The sequence below is a fragment of the Tachyglossus aculeatus genome, chromosome 17, assembly GCF_015852505.1.
Source record: "Tachyglossus aculeatus isolate mTacAcu1 chromosome 17, mTacAcu1.pri, whole genome shotgun sequence".
NCBI lineage: Eukaryota > Metazoa > Chordata > Mammalia > Monotremata > Tachyglossidae > Tachyglossus > Tachyglossus aculeatus.
The window spans coordinates 42,080,435-42,108,068 of NC_052082.1; the positions used below are offsets into that span (position 1 = coordinate 42,080,435).

At 45.8% G+C, this 27,634-nt stretch overlaps 1 protein-coding gene across 1 annotated transcript in view; it reads left to right on the plus strand.

Moving 5' to 3' along the window:
• Positions 1 to 1,059: 1,059 nt before the first annotated feature.
• HEATR6 (HEAT repeat containing 6) overlaps positions 1,060 to 27,634 on the plus strand; it is a gene marked incomplete at its 5' end in the record, with an annotated part of 31,261 nt that continues 4,686 nt past the window's right edge. Inside the window, 18 exons of the mRNA XM_038759675.1 lie at positions 1,060 to 1,236; positions 4,034 to 4,141; positions 6,933 to 7,073; positions 8,073 to 8,188; positions 9,984 to 10,098; positions 10,563 to 10,664; positions 11,807 to 11,944; positions 12,907 to 13,199; positions 14,425 to 14,602; positions 15,241 to 15,447; positions 16,267 to 16,366; positions 17,942 to 18,303; positions 19,106 to 19,228; positions 20,201 to 20,287; positions 21,833 to 21,967; positions 24,848 to 24,970; positions 26,651 to 26,775; positions 27,335 to 27,431. Coding sequence (XP_038615603.1) covers positions 1,060 to 1,236; positions 4,034 to 4,141; positions 6,933 to 7,073; positions 8,073 to 8,188; positions 9,984 to 10,098; positions 10,563 to 10,664; positions 11,807 to 11,944; positions 12,907 to 13,199; positions 14,425 to 14,602; positions 15,241 to 15,447; positions 16,267 to 16,366; positions 17,942 to 18,303; positions 19,106 to 19,228; positions 20,201 to 20,287; positions 21,833 to 21,967; positions 24,848 to 24,970; positions 26,651 to 26,775; positions 27,335 to 27,431 — 2,727 coding nt within the window. The remainder of the gene's footprint in view (positions 1,237 to 4,033; positions 4,142 to 6,932; positions 7,074 to 8,072; positions 8,189 to 9,983; positions 10,099 to 10,562; positions 10,665 to 11,806; positions 11,945 to 12,906; positions 13,200 to 14,424; positions 14,603 to 15,240; positions 15,448 to 16,266; positions 16,367 to 17,941; positions 18,304 to 19,105; positions 19,229 to 20,200; positions 20,288 to 21,832; positions 21,968 to 24,847; positions 24,971 to 26,650; positions 26,776 to 27,334; positions 27,432 to 27,634) is intronic.

The window sequence follows — 27,634 nt, forward strand, 5'->3', positions numbered from 1 at the left end:
ATCTGCACACAGTAAGCGCTCAATAAATACGATTGAATGAATGAATGTTGGGTAGGGACCGTCTCTATGTGTTGCCGACTTTTATTTTATTTTGTTAGTATGTTTGGTTTTGTTCTCTGTCTCCCCCTTTTAGACTGTGAGCCCACTGTTGGGTAGGGACTGTCTCTATGTGTTGCCAACTTGGACTTCCCAAGCGCTTAGTCCAGTGCTCTGCACACAGTAAGCGCTCAATAAATATGATTGATGATGATGACTTGTACTTCCCAAGCGCTTAGTACAGTGCTCTGCACACAGTAAGCGCTCAGTAAATATGATTGAATGAATGAACGTTGGATAGGGACCGTCTCTATATGTTGCCGACTTGTGCTTCCCAAGCCCTTAGAAGCAGCTTGGTTCAGTGGAAAGAGCCCGGGCTCTGGAGTCAGAGGTCATGGGTTCAAATCCCAGCTCCGCCACTTAGCTGTGTGACATCGGGCAAGTCTCTTAACTTCTCTGGGCCTCAGTGACCTCATCTGTCAAATGGGGATGAACACTGTGAGCCCCCCCGTGGGACAACCAACACTGCTTGGCACATAGTAAGCGCTTAACAAATGCCATCATTATTATTAGTAGTAGTAGCAGTAGTAGTATAGTGCTCTGCACAGTAAGCGCTCAATAAATACGACTGAATGAATGAATTTGCACATGGTAAGCGCTTAACAAATACCATCATTATTATTATTACCAAGAGTGGTAAGCCCTCATTAAACACCATTGATTGATTTGCCATCTTGTACTTCCCAAGCGCTTAGTACAGTGCTCTGCACACAGTAAGCGCTCAATAAATACGATTGATTGATTGATTGATTGATTGGCTCAACAGGCCCTGCATGGCGGCGTCCCAGAACCCTTCCGGGTCAGAGGTCAAGGCCCAGGCCCCGCGGAGGGGCCCCCGCCTGCCTATAAAGGGCGTTGAGCGCCCCCTCGCTGGCGGATGGGGGCGTGGCCCGGTGACCCGGAAGTAGTTGGTGGTTGCCATAGGGAGGGAAGATGGCGGCCGGAGCGGCGGCGGCGGCGTGCAGGCCTCGGCCCCCGCCCCCGCCGGGCTCGGGGAGCGGGTTCCGTCGCCTGTCGGCCCGGATGGGCGCGCTGCGGCCCGCCGACAGCAGCGCCGCCCGCACCGAGCTCCACCTCCTGTTCGACGAGCTCATCTCCGACAACTACAGCGAGGGCGGAGGCGTCGGCGGCGGGCCCGAGGTGCGGACCGGAAGTCGGCCCCGGGGGACCGGAAGTGGGGCCCGGGGACCGGAAGTCGGGCCCTGTTGGCCATGGGGAGCCTCCCTCTCTTGGCCCTCCTTCAACTCGCCCATCAATAATAATAATAACAATAATAATTATTATTGTCAATAATATATTAATTAATATAATTAATATAATAATATAATTATTAGTAATAATTATTGTAGTTGTTAAGCGCTTACTATGGGCAAAGCACTGTCTTAAGCGCTGGGGAGGTTACAAGGTGATCAGGTGGTCCCACGGGGGGCTCCCAGTCTTCATCCCCATTTGACAGATGAGGGAACTGAGGCCCAGAGAATAATAATAATAATGATGGTATTTGCTAAGCGCTTACTATGTGCAAAGCACCGTTCTAAGCGCTGGGGAGGTTACAAGGTGATCAGGTGGTCCCACGGGGGGGCTCACAGTTTTCATCCCCATTTTACAGATGAGGTAACTGAGGCCCAGAGAATAATAATAATAATGGTATTTGTTAGGCACTTACTATGTGCAAAGCACTGTTTTAAGCGCTGGGGAGGTTACAAGGTGATCAGGTTGTCCCACGGGGGGCTCACAGTCTTCATCCCCATTTTACAGATGAGGGAACTGAGGCCCAGAGAATAATAATGATAATAGTATTAAACGCTTACTATGTGCAAAGCACTGTTCTAAGCGCTGGGGAGGTTACAAGGTGATCGGGTCGTCCCATGGGGGGGGCTCATGATCTTCATCCCCGTTTTACAGATGAGGTAACTGGGGCCCAGAGAATAATAATAGTAATGATGGTATTTGCTTACCATGTGCAAAGCACTGTTCTAAGCACTGGGGAGGTTACAAGGTGATCAGGTTATCCCACGGGGGTCTCACAGTTTTCATCCCCATTTTACAGATGAGGTAACTGAGGGCCAGAGAATAACAATAGTAATGATGGTATTTGTTAAGCGCTTACTATGTGCAAAGCACTGTCCTAAGCGCTGGGGAGGTCACAAGGTGATCAGGTCATCCCACGGGGGGCTCACAGTTTTCATCCCCATTTTACAGATGAGGGAACTGAGGCCCAGAGAAGTGAAGTGACTTGTCCAAAGTCACACAGCTGACAGGTGGTGGAGTTGGGATTTGAACCCATTTCCTCTGACTCCAAAGCTCGGGCTCTTTCCACTGTGCCACACTGCCTTCTGCTGAGGATGCCCACTCCAGTCCATATTTCATTTTGCTGCCCAGATCATTTTTCAGAAAACGTCCTCACACCTCAAGAACCTCCAGTAGTTGCCCATCCACCTCCACAGCAAACAGAAACTGCGGCCTTAAAGCCCTCAATCCCCTTGCCCCCTCTTAAATTGGCTCGCTACTCTTTGACGACCCAGCCAGCACACTTCAATCTTCTAACACCAACATACATCTTTTTGAAGGCATATCTTCAAGAGGCCTTCCCTAAGCCCACCTATCCTCTTCTCCCAGTCCTTCCGCGCCGCCTTGACTCATTCCCTTGATTCAAACCCCGCAGCCCCACAGCACTCTAATTTTTATTTATTTATATGAATATCCCCCCTTCTGGATTGTAAGCTCATTGTGGGCCGGGAATATATCTGTTATATTGTACTCTCCCAAGTGCTTAATACAGTGCTCTACCCACAGTAAGTGCTCAGTAAATACAAGTGCCTGACTGACTCCCCTTGTTGCGTTTAGCATTTTATTTAAAAGCAGCCCTGTGCATGTCCTTTTTTGCTGGTATTTAAGTGCTTACTGTGTACCAGGCAATCTTTTACGCCCTGGGGTAGAGACAGGCTAATTAGATTGGACACCGTCCCTGTCCCAAATGGGGCTCACAGTCTTAATCCCCATTTTCCAGATGAGGTAACTGAGGCCCGGAGAAGTGGAGTGTCTTGTCCAAGGTCACGCGGCGGGCAAGTGGCGGAGCCAGGGTCAGAGCCCAGGTTTTCTGATTCCCAGGCCCCTGCTCAAACCACAAGGTCACATCGTTTCTTGTCTGTTCTACCTTTTAGCAAGGCTTTATGAGTCTGGATTTATTTCACTTTTAGTTCATGCCCCCAACTCCAGTTTCCCCTGTTTCCCACGAGTTTAATCTGTTTGGCCGCTTTAATTCACCCTTTCTTTCTTCCTTTGCACGTCTTCCAGTTATTAGAGCATAGAGAGGATGCTCTAATAACTGGCAGACGTGCAAAGAAAGATCAGTTGATCAGTAGAATTGGAGCACTTACTGCGTGCAGAGCACTGTACTCAGCACTTGGGAGAGTACAATATAGCAGAGTCGGTAGATACGTTCCCTGCTCACAAAAACCTTACAGTTTAGATGGGAGGCAGACATAAATATAGATGATTTATGGATCTGTACATAAGTGCCGAGGGAGGACTGAATGAAGGGAGCAAGTCTGAGGGCGAGGGAGACGCAGAAGGTTGGGGGAGAAGAAGAAATGACGGTTCAGTCGGTGAAGGCCTCTTGGAGGAGATGTGTTTTAAATAAGGCTCTGACGGTGGGGAGAGTGATCGTCTGTCAGATGTGAAGCACAAGGGAGCTCCAGGCCAGAGGCAGGTCGCGGACGAGGGTCGGCAAACGAGATCGCGGGAAGACGGCAACTCAGATGGACCCGTTTTAGTCCATCGCTTCACCGTTACAGGGTTCTTTTTCCTCCTTTTATCTTCTGAGCCCTCACTTTTATTTTTTTTCCCCACTTAATAGGACCCTGCATGCTCCTTGAGCCAGGTGTTTCGTATAAGCGTTCATTTGCTATTGCACTTTCTCTTCTTCTTTTCATAGGAAGTTTGCGCTTTACTTGTTCAAGCCTGCCAATTAGTGCCTTTTAATCAGGAGCACCTCGTCAGCAAAGTTTTTCATCTTATTCACCATTTGCTTAATAGATTGCAGGTAAGGAAAAAATCATCCAGTTCTTGAAAGCAAGAACTGGCCCTATTTCTCTCCAGTAACTATTCCATTGTTTGTAGGCTGCTGTCTTCTTTTTTTAAAAAAAATGGTATTTGTTAAGCGCTTACCCTGTGCCAGGCACTGTTCTAAGCGCGGGGCAGATAATAATAATAATAATAATAATAATTTTGGCATTTGTTAAGCGCTTACTATGTGCAAAGCACTCTTCTAAGCACTGGGGGTACAGAGTGATCAGGTTGTCCCACGTGGGGCTCACAGTCTTAATCCCCATTTTACAGATGATGTAACTGAGGCTCAGAGAAGTTAAGTGACTTGCCCAAGGTCACACAGTAGACATGTGGTGGAGCCGGGATTCGAACCCATGACCTCTGACTCCAAAGCCCGTGATCTTTCCACTGAGCCACGCTGCTTAAGCTATTAGGTTGGGCACAGACTCTACCCCACATGGGACTGACAGTCTTAATCCCCATTTTACAGATGAGTTCACTGAGGCCCAGAGAAGTGAAGTGACTTATCCAAGGTCGCACCGCAATCAAGTGGCAGAACCAGGACTGGAACCCAGGTCCTTCCGATTCCTAGGCCCATTCTGTATCCAATAGGCCACGCTATATTCCTGTGATGGCAGTTTGAGTTTTTTCCCCCCTTTTGATTTTTCCAAAGCGTTTTCACATCTTCTCACTCAGTTTGTCAACACAACATCCCTGTGATGGGGGAGAGGAAGTATTTTATTTCCATTTTATAGATGAGGAAGGTGAAGTGTGGAGAAGTGAAACGACTTGTCCAAGGTCACACAGCAGTGGCAGGGCTGGTTCTTGAACCCAGGTTCCTTGGCTTCAGGCCCAGGCTCTTTCTGCCAGGGCAGTACGATCTTCTGCCCTGTAACTTTAACCACAATAAACACAGTTCCCCTCAAGAGCTTTCATTTGCATCCTGCAATGATGATGTGTTTGTTAAGCGCATACTATGTGTCAAGCACTGTTCTAAACGCGGGTACATACAAGGTAATCAGGTTGGACGCAGTCGCAGGCCCACGTGGGGCTCACAGTCTTAATCCCCATTTACTGATGTGGTAACTTAGACCCAGAGAAGTGAAGTGATCCTCCCAAGGTCATACAGCATGCAGAAAGTGGTCTCTTAGAGGTCCGAAAGAGGGAAGGCGCCTTCCAGGAAGTAAACTTGGCCACTGGGAGAATTGACTACGGTATCACTTCCTGCCATGGCACTTGTCTCCCACCATCCTTTTTTCTTTTTTTGGACTCAGTGGTATTTATTGAGCGCTTACTGTATGCAGAGCACTGTAGTAAGTGCTCAGGCGAGTACCACGCATCAGAGTTAGCAGCTTCATTCCCTGTCCATAACGTGTAAGTGCTTAAAGCAGCGCTGCAAGGTGATTAGAGCACGGCCTGGGCGACAGAAGGACCTGGGTTCTAATCCCAGCTCTGCCACTTGTCTGCTGTGTGGCCTTGGGTAAGTCACTTCACTTCCCTGGGCCTCAGTTCCCTCATCTGTAAAATGGGGGTTAAGACTGAGAGCCCCATGTGGGACAGAGACGGGGTCTAACCCAATCTGCTGATATCTACCCCAACCCTTAGAATAGTGTGTGGCACATAGTAAGTGCTTAACAAATACCACAATTATTATTGTTATTAGTAGTAGTAGTAGTAGTAGTAGTAGTAAATACCAGACCGTACGTTTGTTATAGGCAGGGAACTGGTCTGCTAATTCTGCTGTATAATAATAATAATAATAATAATAGCATGTATTCATTCAATCGTATTTATTGAGCACTTACTATGTGCAAAGCACTGTTCTAAGCACTGGGGGGGATACAAGGGTATCAGGTTGTCCCACGTGGGGCTCACAGTCTTAATCCCCATTTTACAGATGAGGTAACTGAGGCCCAGAGAAGTGAAGTGACTTGCCCAAAGTCACACAGCTGACAATTGGCAGAGCCTGGATTCGAACCCATGACCTCTGACTCCAAAGCCCGGGCTCTTGCCATTGAGCCATGCCACTTCTCTAAGCGCTTACTATGTGAAAAGCACTGTTCTAAGCGCTGGGGAGGTTACAAGGGAATCAGATTGTCCCACAGGGGGCTCACAGTCTTCCAAGTGCTTAATACAGTGCTCTGCACGTAGAAAGTGCTCAATAAATGCTGTTGATTGACCATAACTAGTTTTTTTTTAATTATTAGTGATTATACTATTAAAATTAGCACAAACTCATGGACCTGGGACCGGAATTAGACTATGGACAAATTAGTGTTTTAATAAAAATTACAGTATATGTACATAATTAATGCGGCCCATATGCACCATCTGTTTAACGTTGCTAAATTGGCAGGGATTTGTGCCTATTTTTTAATGGCCGAGTATTTTTGGACATCCAAACCAGCAATGGTATTTTTCAGAAATTAGATCCTTTATCATCAGCTATTTATTGAACACTGTATTCATCGCTGGGAGAGACTCCTTAGGTGGGAATTAGCACGGTCCCTGGTTTTTAGGGGTTCCCAACCTAGCAGCACCATACCAGACGGTCTGTGATCCCATTCCTGCCCTGGAGGAGCTTAGAGTTTGTCCGGCGTACAGTGCTTTGCACATAGTAAGCACTTAATACAGTCCATCAAGTACCATTGAACAATGAAGACAAGCGGACATAAACTGCTAAGTGTTCAATAATTGAAAACACACGTGAGTTAAATGCAAATAAGTAAACAAATACTATCAGAGTCACGCTCTATATTGCCTGACATTCTTCTCTCTCGCACCAGGTGATTGTCGACGAACAGAACTTGGATTTCCTTATGGCCTACACCATCTCCGCGTTTCAGCAGTGCAGCTCTTGGACGCACCTAGAAATCCTTCAGGCTCTGGCCACCCTCGTCTACTACAATGGCCCTAAATGTCAGAAGGTAGTCTAGGTTTATCTTTCCCTCCTTTAATTAAGGCGGCAAAACGTTGTATTGGCCGAAAATTTTCCCCTCCCTCCCTCCCTTGACGCGATTGTGTAGATTGCAAGTTGAAAGTGGCTTCTGGATTTTAAATTGGGGGCGTGTTTGTCTTGTCCTTCCTCTGCTGAGCACTGGTAGCTTCCTCAGCTACTTCCCCTTAAGTCCTCTAGTTCCCACTCAAGGGCCCCCATTTAATAACGGCGATCCTTCTCAAGTGCTTACTCTGTGCCAAGCACTGTACTAAGTGCTACGGGCGATGCAGGATAATCGGCTCAGACACAGTCCCTGCCCCACATGGGGCTCACAGTCTAAGAGAGTGGGAGGACAGGTATGGAGTCCCCATTTTACAGGTGAGGAAACTGAGGCATAGAGAAGTGAAGCAACTCTCTTCTGTGTGAGGCAGAACCGGGATTAGAACCTGGGTCCTGTGGCTCCGAACTTTGACATATCCAACAGACTTTCAAAGCCTTATGGAAGGCACAACCCTTCCAAAAGGCCTCCCCCGATAAAGCCCTCTTTTCCTTTTCTCCCATTCGCTTCCACATCGCCCTGACTTGCTCCCTTTATTCATCTCCCCTCCCAGCCCCACAGCGCTTATGTATATATCTGTAATTTATTGATTTATATTAATGTCTGTCTCCCCCAGCTAGACTGTACGCTCTTTGTGGGCGGGAAATGTGTCTGTTATATTGTTATATTGTTGTTTTGTACTCTCCCAACCGCTTAGTACCGTGCTCTGCATAAAGTAAACGCTCAATAAATACGACTGAGTGATCTGAATTCCTGGTGGCCCTCTTTGATTTCAAATAATCTGGCCTGCCGGACGTGCCTTTAGTGTTTCTTTGCCTTCCTTTCCAAAAGATGTAATTAGCAGCCAGACCTTTGGGAGCTTCGGTAAAGATTGCTATTAACCTCCCGCTCTGCGTTTAGCCTGCACCGTCTAACTTCTGTTTCTTTTAGTTCCTTCCGGACTTGCTGGGTGAAACTGGAATCTTGATCAAGTTGACTGATTCAGTGCAATCTGACCCCGAACTCATGAGGGCCGCAGTGCATTGTGCGGCAAACTTATGTCTCAGGTAATAAAAATAATAATAATGATGATGATGATAGTGGTAATGGTATTTGTTAATCAATCAGTCAATCAATCAGTCGTATTTATTGAGCGCTTACTGTGTGCAGAGCACTGTACTAAACCCTTGGGAAGTACAAATTGGCAACATATAGAGACAGTCCCTACCCAACAGTGGGCTCACAGTCTAAAAGGGGGAGACAAAACCAAACATACTAACAAAATAAAATAAATAGAATAGATAAATACAAGTAAAATAAATAAATAAATAAATAGAGTAATAAATATGTACAAACATATATACATATATACAGGATGTTAAGCACTTCAGCCAGTCACTGTACTAAGCGCTGGAGTGGATGCTAGCAAATCGGATTGGACGCAGTCCTTGCGCCATGTGGGGCTCATAGTCTCAATCTCCATTTTACAGATGAGATAACTGAGGCCCAGAGAATAATAATAATAATAGTATTAAGTGCTCACTATGTGTCAAGCACTGCTAGGGGAGATATATTGTAATCAGGTTGTCCCACATGGGGTTTACAGTCTTAATCCCCATTTTACAGCTGAGGTAACTGAGGTCCAGAGAAGTTAAGTGTCTTGCCTAAAGTCGCACAGCAGACGAGTGGCGGAGCCAGGATTAGAACCCACGTCCTCTGACTCCCATGCCCATGAACTAGGAAGGGCCGTTCATCGTTATCCATTAAAGCAGCATGGCTTGATGGATAGAACACGGGCCTGAGGGTCAGAAGGACCCGAGTTCTAATCCCGGCTCTGCCACTTGTCTGCTGTGTGGTCTTGGGCAAGTCACTTCACTGCTCCGGGCCTCAGTTCCCTTGTCCGGAAAATGGGGATTGAGACCGTGAGCCCCATGTGGAACAGGGACTGTGTCCAATCTGATTTACTTGTAATAATAGTAATGATGATGGCGTTTGTTAAGCTCTTACTATGTGCCAAGCACTGTTGTAAGCACTAGGGTACATACAGGGTAATCAGGTTGTCCCATGAGGGGCTCACAGTCTTAATCCCCATTTTACAGATGAGGTAACTGAGGCACAGAGAAGTGAAATGACTTGCTCAAAGTCACACAGCTGATCAGTGGCGAAGCCGGGATTAGAACCCACGACCTCTGATTCCCAAGCCCGGGCTCTTTCGACTAAGCCACGCTGCTTCTCACCCTATCACTTAGTACAGTGGCTGGCACATAGTAAGCGCTTAACAGATACCATAATTACCATTACAACCCACCACCCTTACTTCTTCCCGGACCTCCTGCTTTATTCAGACCATTTTAAATTCTGCAGACTTTTGCTCACATAATAATTAATGATAATTATGGTTTTTTGTTTTGTTGGTTTTTTTTTTTAGCACGGCTTAGTGGACAGAACATAGGCCTGGGTGTCGCAAGGACCTGGGTTCTAATCCCAGCCCCTGCACTTGCCCACTGGGTGATGTTAGGCAAGTCACTTCTCTGAGACCTCATCTGTAAAATGGGGATTAAGACTAATGATAACATAAGAGAATTAGGTCAGTCCCCATCCTACATTGAGCTCCCAGGGTAACGGGGAGGGGGAAAAGACTACTAACTTGGAAGTCTGTGGATTTGGGTTCTAAATCTGGCAGCTCCCATTGCGTGGGTGAACGTGGTTAATCCCATTACGCCTGTGAGATTCAGTTTTCTCCATTCTTCACGACTGCAGTCTAAGATCCTTTTGCAGTGAGTGATTTCCCAAGCCCCATTCTAAGTGTTACAATCTGAGCGATGAACTTAATTATTGTATGTTGTTTCCTGTCTGTTTTAGTGTGCCAGGACAACCGTATTTGGACGAAGCTTACAGAAACGTCTGCTTCCAAACTTTCCTAACTATTTTACAGTCTTCAAAAGTCTCTGGTATGGATGATATCCTCTTTTGCATGGTAGGTAGTAATTTTCAAACACTGGGGTATATGAAAATCTGAGCCCTAGAACACCTGGATTATATTTTCCTTTTGTTTTCAGACAGGGTAACCCTTTGAGATTTTTTAAAGTATTTTAGATTATTTTTCAGCCATGCCTGATTTACAGAAAAATTCCTGACCTCCCACCTTGGGATGACAATAGTTCTAAAGAATGTAGAATGTAAATTCCATATATATTCAGAATTGTAATTCTAGGGCTTTCAATTGATTGATTCATAGTACACTCCAATTTTTTCCTTTTTAATCTATCAGTTGGGATTTATTGAATGCTTCTTGTGCAGAGCACTGTATGTAGGCACTTGGGAGTACAGTAAAACAGAGTTGATAGTCATGTTTCCTGTCCACTGTAAGCTTACAGTCTTCAGGCTTATATTTTAAAATGGACTTGCTAAAAGACGTTCTCTCTCTCTCTCCCCGGGCAGTTGTTGCAGAATGCAATGAAAGGTATCCAGTCCCTCCTGAATGGTGGGAAAATGAAACTTACAGAGACCGATCAACTTGGGTCTCTTCTTGCAGTGCTCAAGGTAATTGTTTTTAGCTTTAAGTGGTTAATTCACCCATATGGTGACAGGGACTTATCCTATCTATGTTTAAATGAGGGGAAAAATTTGATGCGAGAAGGAAGCTAAGTATTGGAAAGGTGCGGAGGGGTGTTAGTGTGAGTTGATCACTGGAAAAGAAAACGGTAAGGAGCCCTTTTCTCTTCCATTTTCCTTAAAGTTTTCCATCCCAGCTTACATGTGGTTAATTATAATAATAATAATAATAATAATTATGGCGTTTGTTAAGTGCTTACTCTGCACTGTACTAAGCGCTGGGTTGGTTACAAGCAAATCGGGTTGGACAGTCCCGCATGGGACTCTGTCTCAATCCCCATTTTACAGATGAGGCACAGAGATGGGAAATGACTTCCCCAAGGTCACCCGGCAGACAAGGGGCGAAGCTGGGATTGGAACCCAGATCCTTCTGATTCCCAGGCCCATGCTCTATCCACTAGGCCATGCTGCTTCTCTATAATCTTGTTGATGTGGATTGGTTGGTATTGACTACAATTTGTAAATTCCTGCTAACTGGGGCCTGCTCTGTACAGTATAACAGTAAGAAGAGACACATTACCTCCCCACAAGGAGCTTGCACTCTAATGGAGGGGACAAGCATAAATATATTTACAAGAAGAGTTGTCGGAATAAATTATACATACACACATATAACATTATTTACATATATGTTAACATTCATGGGTGTGTGCATATACACTCATTCTTATACCCTCATACCCTTATCCATATATAAATATGTCTGTGTGTGTGTGTATGTGTATCAAAGGCTGAGGATGGGAATAAGTAAAATGCCTATGCTAGAGGAGGTCATTAGATTGAGATGATTCGGGTTGTTGAGAATTAATCAGGGAGGGTTTATTTGAGGAGGTGGGATTTTAAGGGCATAACAGTTCTGGTACATTTTGGCAAAAACGGCATCTGGCTTTGTTTCAGGAACCAATTCCCCCATTTGTAACATTATATTCCTACGAGGATATTGGTTCCGACTTATATGTTACAATTTAGGCTGCAGCATTTTGGAACCAGTCACGTTGGAAATCCAGGGACGGTGGAGAACTCGTTTTGTACGTGTATGAGAATGTCTTTGTTTGTGTTTGACCATTTAGAAATACATGTTTCACGGACTTCCCGGACTGAATATAGAAATGCCTGCAGTTTTATACCCTGCTCCACTGCCTCAGTACGACGGGAGATCACCTGTCAAACAAGAGCAGTCGGAGTCAAGCGGTTCGAGAACGACAGGGGTATGTTTACATTTTATTTTACGAGCTTGTTCTTGTCATTTCTACCTAAAACCTTCTCTGTGCCAACAGTTCGTTCATTCATACAATCATATTTATTGAGCGCTTACTGTGTGCAGAGCACTGTGCTAAGCGGTTGGGAAGTACAAGTTGTTTAACTTTAAGCGATAAAAGTAATGTACTGAAAAAGCCGTTCAAGAGGTAGCATTACATTTGTCATGTCCCAAAACCGTTCATTTGATTCGGGCTGCCACATCTGACAATTTCCTTGTAAGTAACGAGTTTTTGCCAGAGTGAAGTGGCCCTGTCTATTCTATTTAAATGGGAAGTGCACTTTGCTCTATTGTATAGGTGTGAGTTCACCTTGAGAACTTTATATTTTTGATTCTGTTGTTATTTTTCTGCCCCGAGTCCTCAGTTGGTATTTTCTGTTACGACTTGGGAGAACTTGTTGTTTGTCCTATCAGAATCACCAAGGAGCGCTCTATTCCCAGGTCGGAGGGTGGGATATTCAGGCAGACGTGCATCCTTATTTATAATCTGGGGTGGAGTAACTGCCCTGAATTGGCCTTAATTCAGGCAGAGGTGTGCTACTGACCGGCGTGGCGAAGTTTTCCATCGCTACCCCCTTGATCATTATCAATGGCATTTATTGAACGCTTACTGAATGCAGAGGACAGTACTAAGCGTGGTAATTTTGAAGCACTTACTATGTAATCTCAGTAATAATAATAATTATAATAACGGTACTTGTTAAGCACTTACTGTGTGCCAAGCACTGTTTTAGGTCACTGCAAATTAAACAGGTTGGACACAGTCCCTGCCCCACGTGAGGCTCACACTCAAGATTACAGGCGGGCCAGCGTCGTCGCTGTAGATGAGTGCCGTATGTATGCTAGTAACGAGGAGATTGCGGGTGAGGTATTTTCCTTGTCTCCCTCATTTTCCTTTGCTCTTAACAGCAGAGCAAAAGGAAAAAAGCAAAAGCGAAACAAAAGAAAGGCCACTCCGGGGAAGAAGCGAAAGAGGAAGCGGATGACGAGGCGGGAGCCGAGCCGAACTGCGGCCTGGAAAAATTGAAACTCCACGGAGGGGAAGGCCAAGGGGCCGCTTGCTTGGCTTCCCAGCATTTGCTGCTAGAAGGAAACAGGCCTGCAGGGAAGGATCGCGGCTCTTCTTCCTCCTCCAATTGGAAGAGGATCAGCAGCAGCGAGTCAGATTATTCCGATGCCGAAGGCGGTATGCAGAGCAAAATGAGGTGGTTGTTATTTAGATCAACTGTTTAAGATATGTCCTTGCCCATTAATAATAATAATAATTATTATTAATAATAATTCTGGTATTAAGCACTTCCTATGTGCCGAGCACTGTTCTAAGCACTGGAGTAGATACAAGGTAATCAGGTTGTCCCACGTGGGGCTCACAGTCTTAATCCCCATTTTACAGATGAGGTCACTGAGGCCCAGAGAAGTTAAGTGGCTTGCCCAAAGTCACGCAGCAGGCAAGAGGCAGAACCGGGATTAGAACCCATGACCTCTGACTCCCAAGCCCAGGCTCTTTCCACTGAGCCGCGCAGCGCTTACTGTGTTCCATGGCACTCAAGCAGATCGGGTTGGATACAGTCCCTGTCCCACGTGGGGCTCCCGGTCTCAATCCCCATTTTACAGACGAGGTAACTGAGGCACAGCAAAGTGAAGTGACTTGCCCAAGGTAACAGCAGACGAGCGGCAGAGCCGGGATTAGAACCCGTGACCTTCCGACTCCCGGGCCTGTGCTCTGTCCACTGCGCCTAAGCGCCGTATAGCGGGTAGTGTTTTTCTGAACACATCTGCCTTTTCCCTCCCTTTTAATAATAATGATTAGGGTGTTTGTTAAGCGCTTACTATGCGCCAGCACTGTACTAAGCGCTGAGGTAGATATGAGCAAATCAGGTTGGACACAGTCCCTGTCCCCCGTGGGGCTCACAGTATCGATCCCTATTTTACAGATATGGTAACTGAGGCCCAGAGAAGGGAAGTGACTTGCCCAAGGTCACACAGCAGACGAGTGGCGGAGCCGGGATTAGAACCCATGACCTTCTGACTCGCAGGCCCGGGCTCTAGCCACTTCACCTTCCTCCTTTGCCTCTCTAACCCTCGTAGTTCGTAATTGGAAAACATTTTGCCCCTTCACTTCTTTCATTCTCAGCACTTCTCACGAGCTGTACTTCTGCCATCTGCTCTGTTACCTAAGTAAGAAATATATCATTGTTATTTTCAAAGCAGATTCTGACACATGGTTTTAAAATAAAAAAGTATGAATACAAATAATTAATAAAATAATAATAATTCATTATTTTAATTAATAAAATAATAAAAATGACTTCCTTTGGGGCTTATTAAAGTTAGTGAGCTCCAGAGAAAGTGGAAATAACCAGGCTTCCACCAGTATTTCTTGAGTTCTTTTTTCCGTTAAGGTCACTTTCTTTTTCTCCGGTCTCGCAGATTTTACCAAGCCAAAGTTCGCCAAGGGGCATTAACCTGTTTCCTCTCCACTATCAAATCGATAGAGAAGAAAGTTCTCTATGGTTATTGGTCAGCCTTTGTGCCCGATTCACCTGGAATAGGCAGCCCGCAATCTGTGTCCTTGATGACGATTTCCTTGAAAGATCCTTCTCCAAAGGTGAGAACCTTGCACCGGACACGTGGAAAGTGAAATTTTTCTCATCTTTCCCCTTGCTGGTTTATTTTATTTTTTTTTTGTGGTATTTGTTAAGCGCCAGGCACTGGGGTAGAGACAAATTAATCAGGTTGACCACAGTCCCTGTCCCACAAATGGCTCCCGCTCTTAATACTTAAGTACTTAAGATTTATCAAAACACTAGAGTCGTATTTATTGAGCACAGACTGCCTGCAGAGCACTGTACTAAGCACTTGGGACAATGAATTGGCCTGAGAATTTCTAAGCTAAACAATGTCAACATCATTTACTGCATATAGAAAATCTGTAGAAGTATTTCAGGTGAAGTGAATGACTACATATAGTCTATAGTTTCATCTGTAAAATGGGGATAAAGACTGTGAACCCCCCATGGGACAACCTGATCACCTTGTAACCTCCCCAGCGCTTAAAGCAGTGCTAATAATAATAAAGTCCATTATTATTATTATTATTATTATTATATAGACTTAGTAGGGGAGGGAAAGAAATACTTGTGATGATGGGATGGAAAGTATCGGCTATTAGGGGTAAAACAGAGGTAGGAAAAGTCACTTTATTAAGACATTCTCTTAACTGTTAATGTGGATTTCCAATTGCAGACTCGTGCCTGTGCTCTTCAAGTTTTGTCAGCTATCTTGGAAGGCTCAAAGCAGTTCCTTTCCGTTGCCGAAGACACAAGTGACCACAGAAGGGCATTTACGCCCTTCTCTGTAACCATTGCTTCCAGCATCCGAGAGTTACACCGATGTCTTCTCTTAGCCTTGATGGCCGAATCCTCCTCTCAGAACATCACGCAAATAATTAAGGTAAATAGGAGCAGCGGCAGCATTAATATTTATCGAGCGCCTGCCTGGCTCTGCGCTCTGTACTAGGTGTTGGGTAAGTACAGATTGAAGGAGTGACATGTTCCCTGCCCACAAGGAGCTTACGGTCCGACGGGGGAGACAAACTGAAAAATATTTGCAACTAAGGTGGTTAACCGCCCTCCTATCTTTATGCCTTGGTCACAAGGGATTTTACATTACTATTATTATTGCGGTTTTTATAAGTGCTTACCATGTGCCAAGGTGGGGTGCATTCCCCGTCCCACATGGGAGCTCACAGTGTAAATAGAAGCAAAATTTTAAATATATTAGGAACATATGGGCAGTTTTAATCTGAAAGGCAAAATTCAAAGTACATGACCCCAACGAAGCAATGAGGAGATCCTTTTTGCTAGTCTAGTTGTTAAGTGGGCATTCTCCCCCTTGGTTTTCTAACAACTCCATCTACATTTCTCTCCTAGTTCATTCATTCAGTCATATCCATGAAGCGCTTACTGTGTGCAGAGCACTGTACTTAGGGCTTGGGAAAGTACAACACAACAGTAAACAGTGACCTTCCCACAACGAGCGTGCAGTCTAGTCTGTGTTCTCTACAGCGTACCAACCAGTAGCCCGGGGTTGGATCAATTACAACGTATACCTCTTTTGATGTAAAGATCTCATTTTGATTGTTTTTTCAGTTCAGCGTTTTGGGCAGTGTTTTCTTATTATTCCCCAACGGCTCATTCTGAAAGATCTCCGTTTACGGGTGAAGTTGGAAACAACACTGTTCCTGACGTGTTCTTTTGTTTGGCTTTGCAGTGCCTAGCGAATTTGGTGTCCAATGCACCATATAACCGTCTGAAGCCCAGCCTGCTGACTAAGGTCTGGAACCAGATCAAACCTTACATTCGCCACAAAGGTCTGTCCTATTGTAAACCTCGTGGGCCCCAGTTAACCCACAGAGCCGGGTTCATAACACATGCCACAGTTTTTACTTTGTTTTTTGGTATTTGGTAAGCGCTTACTATGCGCCAGGCACTCTACTAAGCGCAGGGGTAGATACAAGCTAATCAGGCAGGACCCAATCTGTGTCCCATATGAGGCTCACAGTTTTCAGCCCCATTTTACAGATAAGGGAACCGAGGCCCAGTTAAGTGACTTGCCTAAGGTCACACAGTGAATGTGGCGGAGGTGGGATTAGAACCCAAGCCCTTCCGATTCCCAGGCCCGGGCTCTACCACTAGGCTACGCAGCCACTGTATTATCATTCTCAGTTATCGAGAAGTAGCTTGGCCTTGGGGACAGAGCCCAGATCTGGGTGTCAGTCAGGGGGCCTAGGTTCTAATCCTGGCTCTGCCCCTTGCCTCAGTTTCCTCATCTGTAAAATGGAAGTTAAGTTCCTGTTCTCCTTCCTGTTTAGGTGAGCCCCAAGTGGGACAGGGACTGTGTCTGATCTAGTAATCTCATATGTACCCCAGCGCTCAGTACAGCGGTTGGTCCATAGCAAGCGTTTATCCACTATTAGTACTGTTGTTATTAGAGCAACAAATGGTCAAAGCATTTTCACACATACTGTCTCTGAATGACGGGACATGGCCGTATCCCAAAATGACAGAATCAATGACTTAGTTGATCCGTGGTATTTATTGAGTGCCTATTGAATGCAGAGCTCTGTACTGAGTGTTTGGGAAAGCACAGTACAATCGGGGTCCTTTACCCCCAAGGAGCTTACAGTCTGAATGTCCTACTTAGGTCCCCGAGCTAGGCACAGCTCCGTGTCTGATCCAGATGAGGAAATCAAGGCCCAAAGAGGTTGTGACTTGCCCAAGGTCACACAGGAGGCAAGTGGCAGAGCCAGGATTAGGATTCAGGTCCCCTGACTCCCTGCCTATGCTCTTTTCACTAAGCCACTCTGCTCCTTCAAAAAAAGGTAGATAGTTATTAGTTACGAGTTTCCATAGTATCTGTAGTTTTATCCCCTAGAGTCTTAGACTAATTCCCAGAATAACCACCCATCCTCCCTGGTCTGGTATTTGTTCCCGCTTCAACCCAGGCATTGCCGTCCCTCTGAGCTACCGCCTGACTTGCCTTAGCTGCTCGACTGTGAGCCCACCCACCCCTCGCGCCGCGGGTCCTGCTCTGATCGTCCCCCCCGGCTGATCTTTCTCCTTCCCGGCCAACACCAGCCTCGGGCTTCCTCCCCCGCCGGAAACTTGGCCGGGACCCCCCCCCCCCCCGCCTCCTCATGGCTCTGGGGTTTCCTCTCCGACCTTCGTAGCTCCCTCCCCAGGGCCCCATTCCTTCCCTTGGGCTTTACCTGAAGCAAATGATCGACATCCCTCTCGCAAGAGAACCTTCCATTTTGGGAGGGTTCCCGAGGACTGTTTTCGGTGTCCCGCTTCTAGAAGTCTCCGGGCCTTTCCCGTGCCATTGGGGCCGGCCCCGTTTCCCCGGGGGGGGATGGTGGTGACCGCCCTTCCTCTCGGTTTCGCAGACGTTAACGTGCGGGTGTCGAGCCTCACGCTCCTGGGGGCTGTGGTGTCCGCCCACGCTCCTTTACCCGAAGTGGAACTGCTTTTACAACAGCCCAATCCTTCCGTCTCGAGTGGCAGCAGCGGCCCTGCCGCTTCCCATCACCTCAGCTCTCCCTACCCGCCGAGGAGCAACCCCCACGGCGAGGCTCAAGAGAAGACCCCACAGACCTCGGCAGGCTCCTCGTCGGAGCCCTGCTGGCTTCTCCGCCTCTGCGTCTCCACCGTCGTGCTGCCCAGGGAAGATCCCTTCTCCGACGGGGAGACGAGCTGTGCAGCCGGAGGAGGGCTGGAACCGTCCCCCGTTCGCCTGGAATCTTTACAGGTCGGTGGCCCCGAGTGTTCAGAATTTCCCTTTCAGGTTGCACGGGGGAGGTGTCTAAGTAGCACATTTCATAGTCAGTCTTTCCCACTGCCATTGAGGCCTGGCTACTTGTTTTGCTTTGTTTTGTTCTCTTGTCTCCCCGCTTCTAGACTGCCAGCCCTTCGTTGGGTAGGGATTATCTCTGTTTGTTGCCGAGTTGTACTTTCCAAGCGCTTAGTACTGTGCTCTGCACACAGTAAGTGCTCAATAAATACGATTGAATGAATGTATGAATGAACTGGAGTCAAAATGGGGCCGGTTGCTCTGATGATTTAATTGCCTCGAGTTTTTTCTGCAAGGCAGAAGTACTTTTATGGTATTTTCCAGATGACTTTTATAGAAGTCTAGCTTCTTAATAATAATGATGATGGTATTTAAGTGCTTACTATGTGCCAGGCACTGTACTAAGTGCTGGGGTGGATGCAGGCAAATCCTTTAAGCAATGGAAAGACAAGCATTTTCCCAGGGCACTTATTCAGTCGTATTTATTGAGCGCTCACTGTGTGCAAAGCACTGTACTAAGCCCTTGGGAGAGTACAACAGAACAACAGACACATTCCCTGCCCACAATGAGCTCACAGTCTAGAAGGGAGCTCACCTGTGGCCCATTTAGTCTGACCCTTGAGGGAGAAAAGTTTGACGTCACTGGTGTGGAGTAATTTATGCTTTCTGGTACTCTTTGAGATAGCATCCTAGTACCGATGGCCTATTTGCACATCGAGTTGAAATTGGAATGGTATAAAGTCATTTTTGTTCTCTACAGGTGTTAGCCCATCTCGTGAAGGGCTATTTTCCAATGGCTCAAAGCTACTTGATTGAGCTTGGCGAGGTGGTGTGCAAATGCATGAAAGAAACCGATCCATCCATTCAGCTTCATGGAGCAAAGGTAATAGCGTTTAAAAAAATCGCCTCAATTTTACCCTCAATTCCCTCACCGATGGCTTGGTTACTGAGCCCACTGTTGGATAGGGACTGTCTCTATATGTTGCCAACTTGTACTTCCCAAGCGTTTAGTACAGTGCTCTGCAAACAGTAAGCACTCAATAAATACGATTGATGATGATGATGATAGAATAGTCTGGTTTTCTATGTTTAGTAAAATGGTTTGATTAAGGTTACTCCCCCAAGCACTTAGTCCACACAATAAGGGCTCAATAAGTATCATTGATTGATTGGGTTGATTGATTATTTAGCCTGGGGTAGTTCTAAATCTCCTATAAGAGCGATGCATATGTGCAAGCAGACTGATTTCTTCTGTTGGCATATTGATTGCATAGTTCCTACTCCTAGTGGGTGGTTTTCTTTAAGGGAGTAATAATAATAACAATAATAATTATGGTACTTGTTAATTGCTTACTACATGTCAAGCACTGGGATAAATATAAGTTAATCAGGGTGGACATAGTCCCTGCCCCACATGGGGCTCACAGTCTTAATCCCCATTTTACAGATTAGGTAAATGAGGCCCTCACTTGGACTTGCCCAAGGTCACGCAACAGACACGTGACGGAGCTGGGATTAGAACCCAGGTCCTTCTTACTCCCAGGCTCATGATCTAGCCACTAACCCACACTTTTTCTCAAGTGCTTCCTTCCCTCTCGTTTTGCAGAGCAAATTTATCATGAAAGTAAATTGTGAGAATTCATTTTCTCTGTTTGCAGGGTGACGTTGGGCTTGAGCGTAGTGTTATTCATTCAATCACATTTATTGAGCGCTTACTGTGAGGAGAGCACTGTACTAAGCGCTTGGGAAGTACAAGTCGGCAACGTATAGCGGCGGTCCCTACCCAGCAGCGGGCTCACAGTCTAGGAACTGTGAACTGTTCTTTAATAAAAATCAATTCCTTCTTTGTTGTCAGCTCCTAGAGGAACTGGGCACGGGCTTAATACAACAGTATAAACCAGATTCTACTGTGAGTTCTGATCAGAGAGTACCTGTGAACTTGGTAAGCCAGTTGGTTCTCGTATATGGTCATTTTCCATTTCCTCATGCTTGAATGGCTTTAAACTCTAGTTTCAATGTCCAGCGTGTTATATTAGAATAATTTGGACCCTGGAAAATTGGCTAGAGAATATTTTTAAGTGTTGTGAATCGCAAATTTAAGCGAGAACTGCTTGAAGAACAACCGGAAACTGTTTTTTTACAGTATGATTAGGGAATACATTTTTCAGATTAAAAACTCATGGTTTGTGTGGAGATCATTTTTTTTTTTTTCTTCAGTTGGGTAAAATCAAGGTTAAAGGTTGGGCCTGGGATTTTTACACACAATGGCAAGTCAATGTCTGATATTTCTATGGAAATAGGACTACTTTCTGGCTCTTACAAGCTATGCATGTAGGTAAAAGAATGCCTGCCATCAGCCCTACCTGTTGGAATAGTAACAATAATAATAATAATATTATGGTATTTGTCAAGTTCTATGTGCCAAGCACTGTACTAAATGCTTGGGTAGGTAGGCAATAGTCAGGTTGTTCTCCACATGGAGCACACAGTGTAATTAGGAAGGAGATCAAGTATTGAATCCCCATTTTTACAGTTGAGGCACAGAGAAGTTATGGCAGTCTTGCTCAGAATTTTGGGGCAAAGCTAAATAACCAAATCTTGGTTTTGAGGTGAGGACTCTGAATAATAATAATAATAATAATGGCATTTGTTAAGCACATATTATGTGCAGAGCACTGTTCTAAGCGCTGGATGATGGCGCATAAAAGCTAATAAAACTGACCATGGCTGCAAATTATCCAGGGAAACTGGGGTTTTGTTTTTTTTTTACAGAGGGGTGAAAAGGGAAATACCACAGAAAAATATTTACAATGCGATTAAAAGCAATAATAGTTCCAGACACTACATTCCCAAGTGCTTGCTGATTCTGTTGTTTTCTGATCTATTGGATACTGACAGTTTACCCCACAGATCCTTTAAGTGAATTTAAGCTGACCGTGGCTGAATTAGGATGGATCCCTTGATAGAGTCCATGAACCAGAGAGCAGAAGTAGAGGAAAACCCTAAAATCCGTTTGCTTAATATTTTTTACCGGGTAGTATTGTAAGTCAGGTATCGTAGATCCAGGGTAATCCATCAGACACAGGCCCTGCTTCCCACAAGGTTCACAGTCTAAGAGGTAGGGAGAGGAGGTATCTTATCCCCATTTAACAGATGAGGAAAATTGATGCACCAAGAGGTCATGTGATTTGCCAAAGCAGGTCAGAGACAGAGCTGGGAGTAGAACCCAGGACTCTGACTCCCAAATCCAAGCTCCTTATACTGGTCTACACTTAGTAAGCATTTAACAGACACCACAGTTATGATGACGATGGTGACGTAGCGTGGAATAGGATCACGTTTGGCTATCACCACTAGACCGAGGGCAGGGATCGTGTCTGCAAACTCTGTAGCACTCTTCCAAATGCTCGGCACAGAGTAAGCACTCCCAAAATACTGTCGTTTGGCCTTTTCTCTGACTGCGCTTTTAACCATTTATCCATGGCAGGTGGTGATGTTTTGGACAGCGATGCTGAATGGTCCGTTACCTGGGGCTCTTCAGAATTCCCAGCATCCTACCCTCCAGGCTAGTGCCTGCGATGCCCTCTCGTCTATTCTACCGGAGGCCTTCGGCTGTCTGCCGGTAAATTTAGAATCATCTCCACCATCGGCAACTGGTGCATGTTACTGGAACTTCAGTAGTAGTATTTGCTGTATTTATCGTGGGTTCTGCCTTTTCCCAGGACATTTGATGTGACGGAGTAAAGGGGGCTGGTGGGATTCTTCTGAGTGCTTAAATGGTGATTAGGGGAAACGCATACATTTTCAGTGAGCCAGAAAAGTGACCCCTTCCTTGCCCATGACATCTAGGGCGTCGCTTTCAACCGGGAATGGTATTTGCAGCCCCTCGTCCTATCAGTGAAATCTCATCATGATTTCCAAACGTCGGTCCGTGTCTTAAACCCTTGGCTCATCTGAAAAATCGGCGTCTGTACCAACGGTGAAGAGACCGTTTCTTAGATCCCCGCGTCGGCCGATCTCACGGATCCCGAGACCATGAGCCAGGCACGGAATCGAACCCGGCCGGGCTCTGGGTTTTGACGGCCAGCTCACAGTCCCTCTACTTTCGTGCCAGGAGGTGATGATAATAATAATAATGATGTTGGTATTTAAGCGTTTACTATATGCACTGTTCTAAGCGCTGGGGTAGGTACAAGGTAATCAGGTTGCCCCATGTGGGGCTCACAGTCTTCATTCCCATTTTACAGATGAGGTAACTAAGGCACAGAGAAGTTAAGTGACTTGTCCAAGGTCACATACCTGACAAGGGGAGGAGCGGCGATTAGAACCCACAACCTCTGACTCCCAAGCCCGTGCTCTTTCCGTTAAGCCACGCTGCTTCTCCCTTCTTGGGGCTCCGCCGTAGCCCACCCTGCTCATGGATCGCTGAGGGTAAAATTGACAGCGGCTCATGGCAGACCTTCCTGAGAAGGAGCCCGGGTGACTCGGGCTCCATTCCTGGCCGGTTTGGTGCCCCAAGGCCATAGCCAGGGGCTGGGAGTGGCAGAGCCCTGGATTTCTGGTCCTTGCGTTTGGCTCCAACTTGTCGTACTGTATGTTGGGAGTTCCCCGCCCTTTAGTGCACCATGCATATTCCAAAAAAACCCCAAACAAACCAGGGTTGAGAGAGGTCTTTTAAATTGTTGATGATGATGAAGACGATTGTGATATTTGTTAAACGCTCTGTGCCAAGCACTGTATCTGGGGTAGATACAACATAATCAGGTTGGACACAGTCCCTGTACCATTCATTCATTCATGCAATCGTATTTATTGTACATATTTATCACTCTATTTATTTATTTATTTATTTTATTTGTACATATCTATTCTATTTATTTTATTTTGTTAGTATGTTTGGTTTGTTCTCTGTCTCCCCCTTTTAGACTGTGAGCCCACTGTTGAGTAGGGACTGTCTCTATATGTTGCCAATTTGTACTTCCCAAGCGCTTAGTACAGTGCTCTGCACATAGTAAGCACTCAATAAATACGATTGATGATGATGATGATGATATTGAGCGCTTGGGAAGTACAAGTTGGCAACATATAGAGACGGTCCCTACCCAACAGCGGGCTCACAGTCTAGAAGGGGGAGACAGACAACAAAACAAAACATATTAACAAAATAAATAGAATAGTAAATATGCACAAGTAAAATAAATAGAGTAATAAATCTGTACAAACATATATACAGGTGCTGTGGGGAGGGGAAGGAGGTAAGGCGGCGGGAATGGGGAGGGGAGGAAAGGGAAGGATGGGGAGGGAGGAAGAGGAAGGAGGGGGCTCAGTCTGAGTTTACAGTCTGTGTGGGAGGGAGAAGCAGCAGGGCTAGTGGTAAGAGCCCAGGGCTAGAAGTCAAGAGGACCTGGGTTCTAATTCCAGCTCTGCCCCTTGTCTGCTGTGTGGCCTTGGGCAAATCATTTAACTCCTCTGTGCCTGTTACCTCATCTGTAAAATGGGGATCAAATCTTTGAGCCCCATGTAGAACACAGACTGTGTCCAACCTGATCAGCTTAGATATACCCCAGTGTTTAGTAAAGGGCCTGGAACATAGTACCATTAGAAAAAGAAAAGAAAAAACCAGGGTTTGAGTCCCCATTTTACAGATGAGGAAACTCAGGCCCAGGAGAAGCAGTCTGGCCTAGAGGATAGAGCCTGTGCCTGGGAGGTAGAAGACATGGATTCTAATCCCGGTTCTGCCACTTGTGTGCTGTGTGACCCTGGGCGAGTTACTTCACTTCTCTCTGCCTCATTTCCTCATCTGTAAAGTGGGGATTAAGACTGTGAACCCTATGTGGGCTAGGGACTGTATCCAACCTCACTATCTTGTGTCTACCCCAGCGCTTAGTACAGTGGCATGTAGTGAGCGCTTAACAAATACCACAATTATTATTACAATAATAACCAAGTAAACCAACATATTATATATATAATAATTATATACAATGTAATTTCCAATACTAATGATAATAATGTGACTTTCGCACATTTCTGGATTGCCATCTATCAGGCAGGCGGCGGAGCTGGGTTTAGAAACCCAGGTCCTCTGATTTCCAGGTCCATGCTCTTTCCACCAGGCCATGCTTTCCCTAATGACATTTTAGCGTGGCTCAGTGGGAAGAGCCCGGGCTTTGGAGTCAGAGGTCATGGGTTCAAATCCCGGCTCCACCAATTGTCAGCTGTGTGACTTTGGGCAAGTCACTTCTCTGGGCCTCAGTTCCCTCAAGCTATAAAATGGGGATGAAGACTGTGAGCCCGCCATGGGACAACCTGATCACCTTGTAACTTCCCCAGCGCTTAGAACAGCTTTGCGCACAGTAAGTGCTTGATAAATACCATCATTATTATTATTATTTTACAGCTTATACGGAGAATAAATCATTTATATTCTCTCGCGCTCTCTCCTGCTCTCTTTTTCCCCCCGGTCCCTAATTTCTCTTTCCGTCATGGCCCTAATTTGCAGAATGATGGGCAGATCCTGTGCATCACTGTGCTGCTGGGATTAAACCACAGTAAGAATCCCTTGGTGAAAGCCGCTGCCGCCCGGGCCCTGGGAGTCTACGTCCTGTTCTCGTGTCTAAGGCAGGTGAGCGTGGAACAGTTTCAATCTCCTGTCACGCTACAGGGAAACATCGACAACACGTCATTTTGGAGGCTGCAGCCTGGGCCCTGGGAAACTCACTTTTCCCCCGTTTTTCGGGTTCTCACGTCCTGACGTGATCAGAATATGAGAAGCAGCATGGCACAGTGGAAAGAGCCCGGAAGTCAGAAGGGCACGGGTTCTAATCCCTGCTCTGCCACTTGTCTGCTGAGTGACCTTGGGCAAGTCACTTAAGTTCTCTGGGCCTCAGTTATCTCATCTGTTAAATGGGGATTGAAACAGTGAGCCCCACACGGGACTGGGACTGCATCCAACCTGACTCGCTTGTATCCACCCCAGCGCTCAGTACAGTGCCTGGAGCATAGCGCTTAACAAATACCATAATTATTATTAATCGGCAAATCGAAATTAGGAAAAAACATCACTTTTGCATATTACCTTTCATTTAATAATAATAATGATGGTATTAAGCGCTTACTATGGGCAAAGCACTGTTCTAAGCGCTGGGGAGGTTACAAGGTGATCAGGTTGTCCCACGTGGGGCTCACAGTCTTCATCCCCATTTCACAGATGAGGTAACTGAGGCCCAGAGAAGTGAAGTGACTTGCCCAAAGTCACACAGCTGACAAGTGGTGGAGCTGGGATTTGAACCACTGACCTCTGACTCCAAAGCCCGTGCTCTTTCCACTAAGCCACGCTGATTCTCCTGAATTTAATTTAAATTTTAATTTAATTTTTATTTAAATTCCAAGGATTAGGAAAGTGTCAAACTGTTTTGGCATATTTCGGGGACGTATTTTTTGGACGTGTTTTCTTAGCATATTTTATTTGACCTATTTTATTTTATTCTTCCACTCTTAAAGTAATTGAATCGGGAACATTATCTTGACATTTCCTGAACACAAATCCCTAGAGAAACTAAATCTAACATATTCTAGGCAAGAAAATTAGGCAAACTGAACCGAGCACTTGGAAAAGATGCGATTATCCACCTGACATCGAGAATTTGATGTTTTTCCAATCTGGGTGTATATGCTAAAATCAGAGGAATAATAATCCTTGCCAAATTTGTGGTAAACCTGTCTTGGTGGTGGTTGTTATGATTATTGTTGTAATAATAATAATGATATTTGTTAAGCGCTTACTTTGCACCAAGGACTGTTCTAAGCGCTGTGGTAGATACAAGGTAATTAGGTTGTCCCACGTGGGGCTCACAGTGTTAATCCCCATTTTGCAGATGAGGTAACTGAGGCCCAGAGAAATTAAGTGACTTGTCCAAGGTCACACAGCAGACAAGTGGCGGAGCCGGGTTTAGAACCCACATCCTCTTACTCCCAAGCCTGTGCTCTTGCCACTAAGCCACACTGCTTCTCTTAATAGTAGTAGTTTGGTATTTGTTAATAATAATAATAGTGATGGCATTTATTAAGCGCTTACTGTGTGCAAAGCACTGTTCTAATCGCCGGGGAGGTTACAGAGTGATCATATACTATATGCCAAGCACTGTACTAAGCCCTGGGGAAGAGGCAAGATAATCAGATCAGATACAGTTTCCGTCCCACAATGGGCTCACAGTCCAAGTGAAAGCAAAATAAACTACAAGAAGACTTGAAATTTTTTTCCGTCTGTACTTCCAGAATTAATTGCATTGTTTTCCCTTTATAGGATGTGATGTTTGTCGCAGATACCGCCAACGCAGTACTGACGTCTCTTCATGACAAGTCTCCAAACGTCCGCGCCAAAGCAGCCTGGTCACTGGGGAACCTGACGGACACCTTGATTGTCAACATGTGAGTAGTGACTTCTCAGGCCAGCGAGGTGGGACCAAGCTTACCCTGGTCCTTGGTGAAGAAAGATTATTATAGTCATTACAGCACTAATAATAAACCTAGTCACTAGACTACGTAGAAGCGTTAGGTAACACGGTCTTCCACCGTTACCCCCAAGAAACTGCCCAGATTGGTACATAGGTATCATCTAATGCCGTTCTTAGTGCGGCCTAGGTAGTGTTGTCTCCACCACTGACCCCGGGGCTCCTTCTCACCACCCGAGCCCTTGTGAACTCACTACCCCCGTGGCCAAAATCCATCGTCGTACGCACCCTGTCACTTCAGCGCCTACTCAAGCACCTGTTTATTTCCTTTTTCAGCAGACAAGTTGCGAGCTGGGATTAGAACCCGGCTCTATCCACTAGGCTATCCTGCTTCCCCTATTTTAGCTCGAAGTGCTACCTCCCCTGGAAGCTCCCTACGCTAGCTGAAGTGAAATCTATTTGAATTTCTCACTCACAAAGTAAAATGAAATGGGGTTTTGCTTTTGGTGTATTTTACCTGCTGCTGCTCTTGCCAGGGAGACCTTGGGCCGGAGTTTCCAGGAAGAGTTCTCGGGGCTCCTGCTGTTGAAAATGTTACGGTCAGCAACCGAAGCATCCAAAGATAAGGACAAGGTATTGAGTGCTGATATTTCATCTCTAGCTCGTCGAGCCTTAACGGTGGGAAAACACCATTGTTCCAAAAAGATCCTTCTTTGTGGGGTTCCAGAATTCGTCTACCCAAGGCAGCGGAAGCCATTCTGCGGTCGCCCATGAAGTGTGTCCATCCAAACGCGTCCCAGGTTTAACGGCTAAACAGTTCCCAAGGACACTGAGGG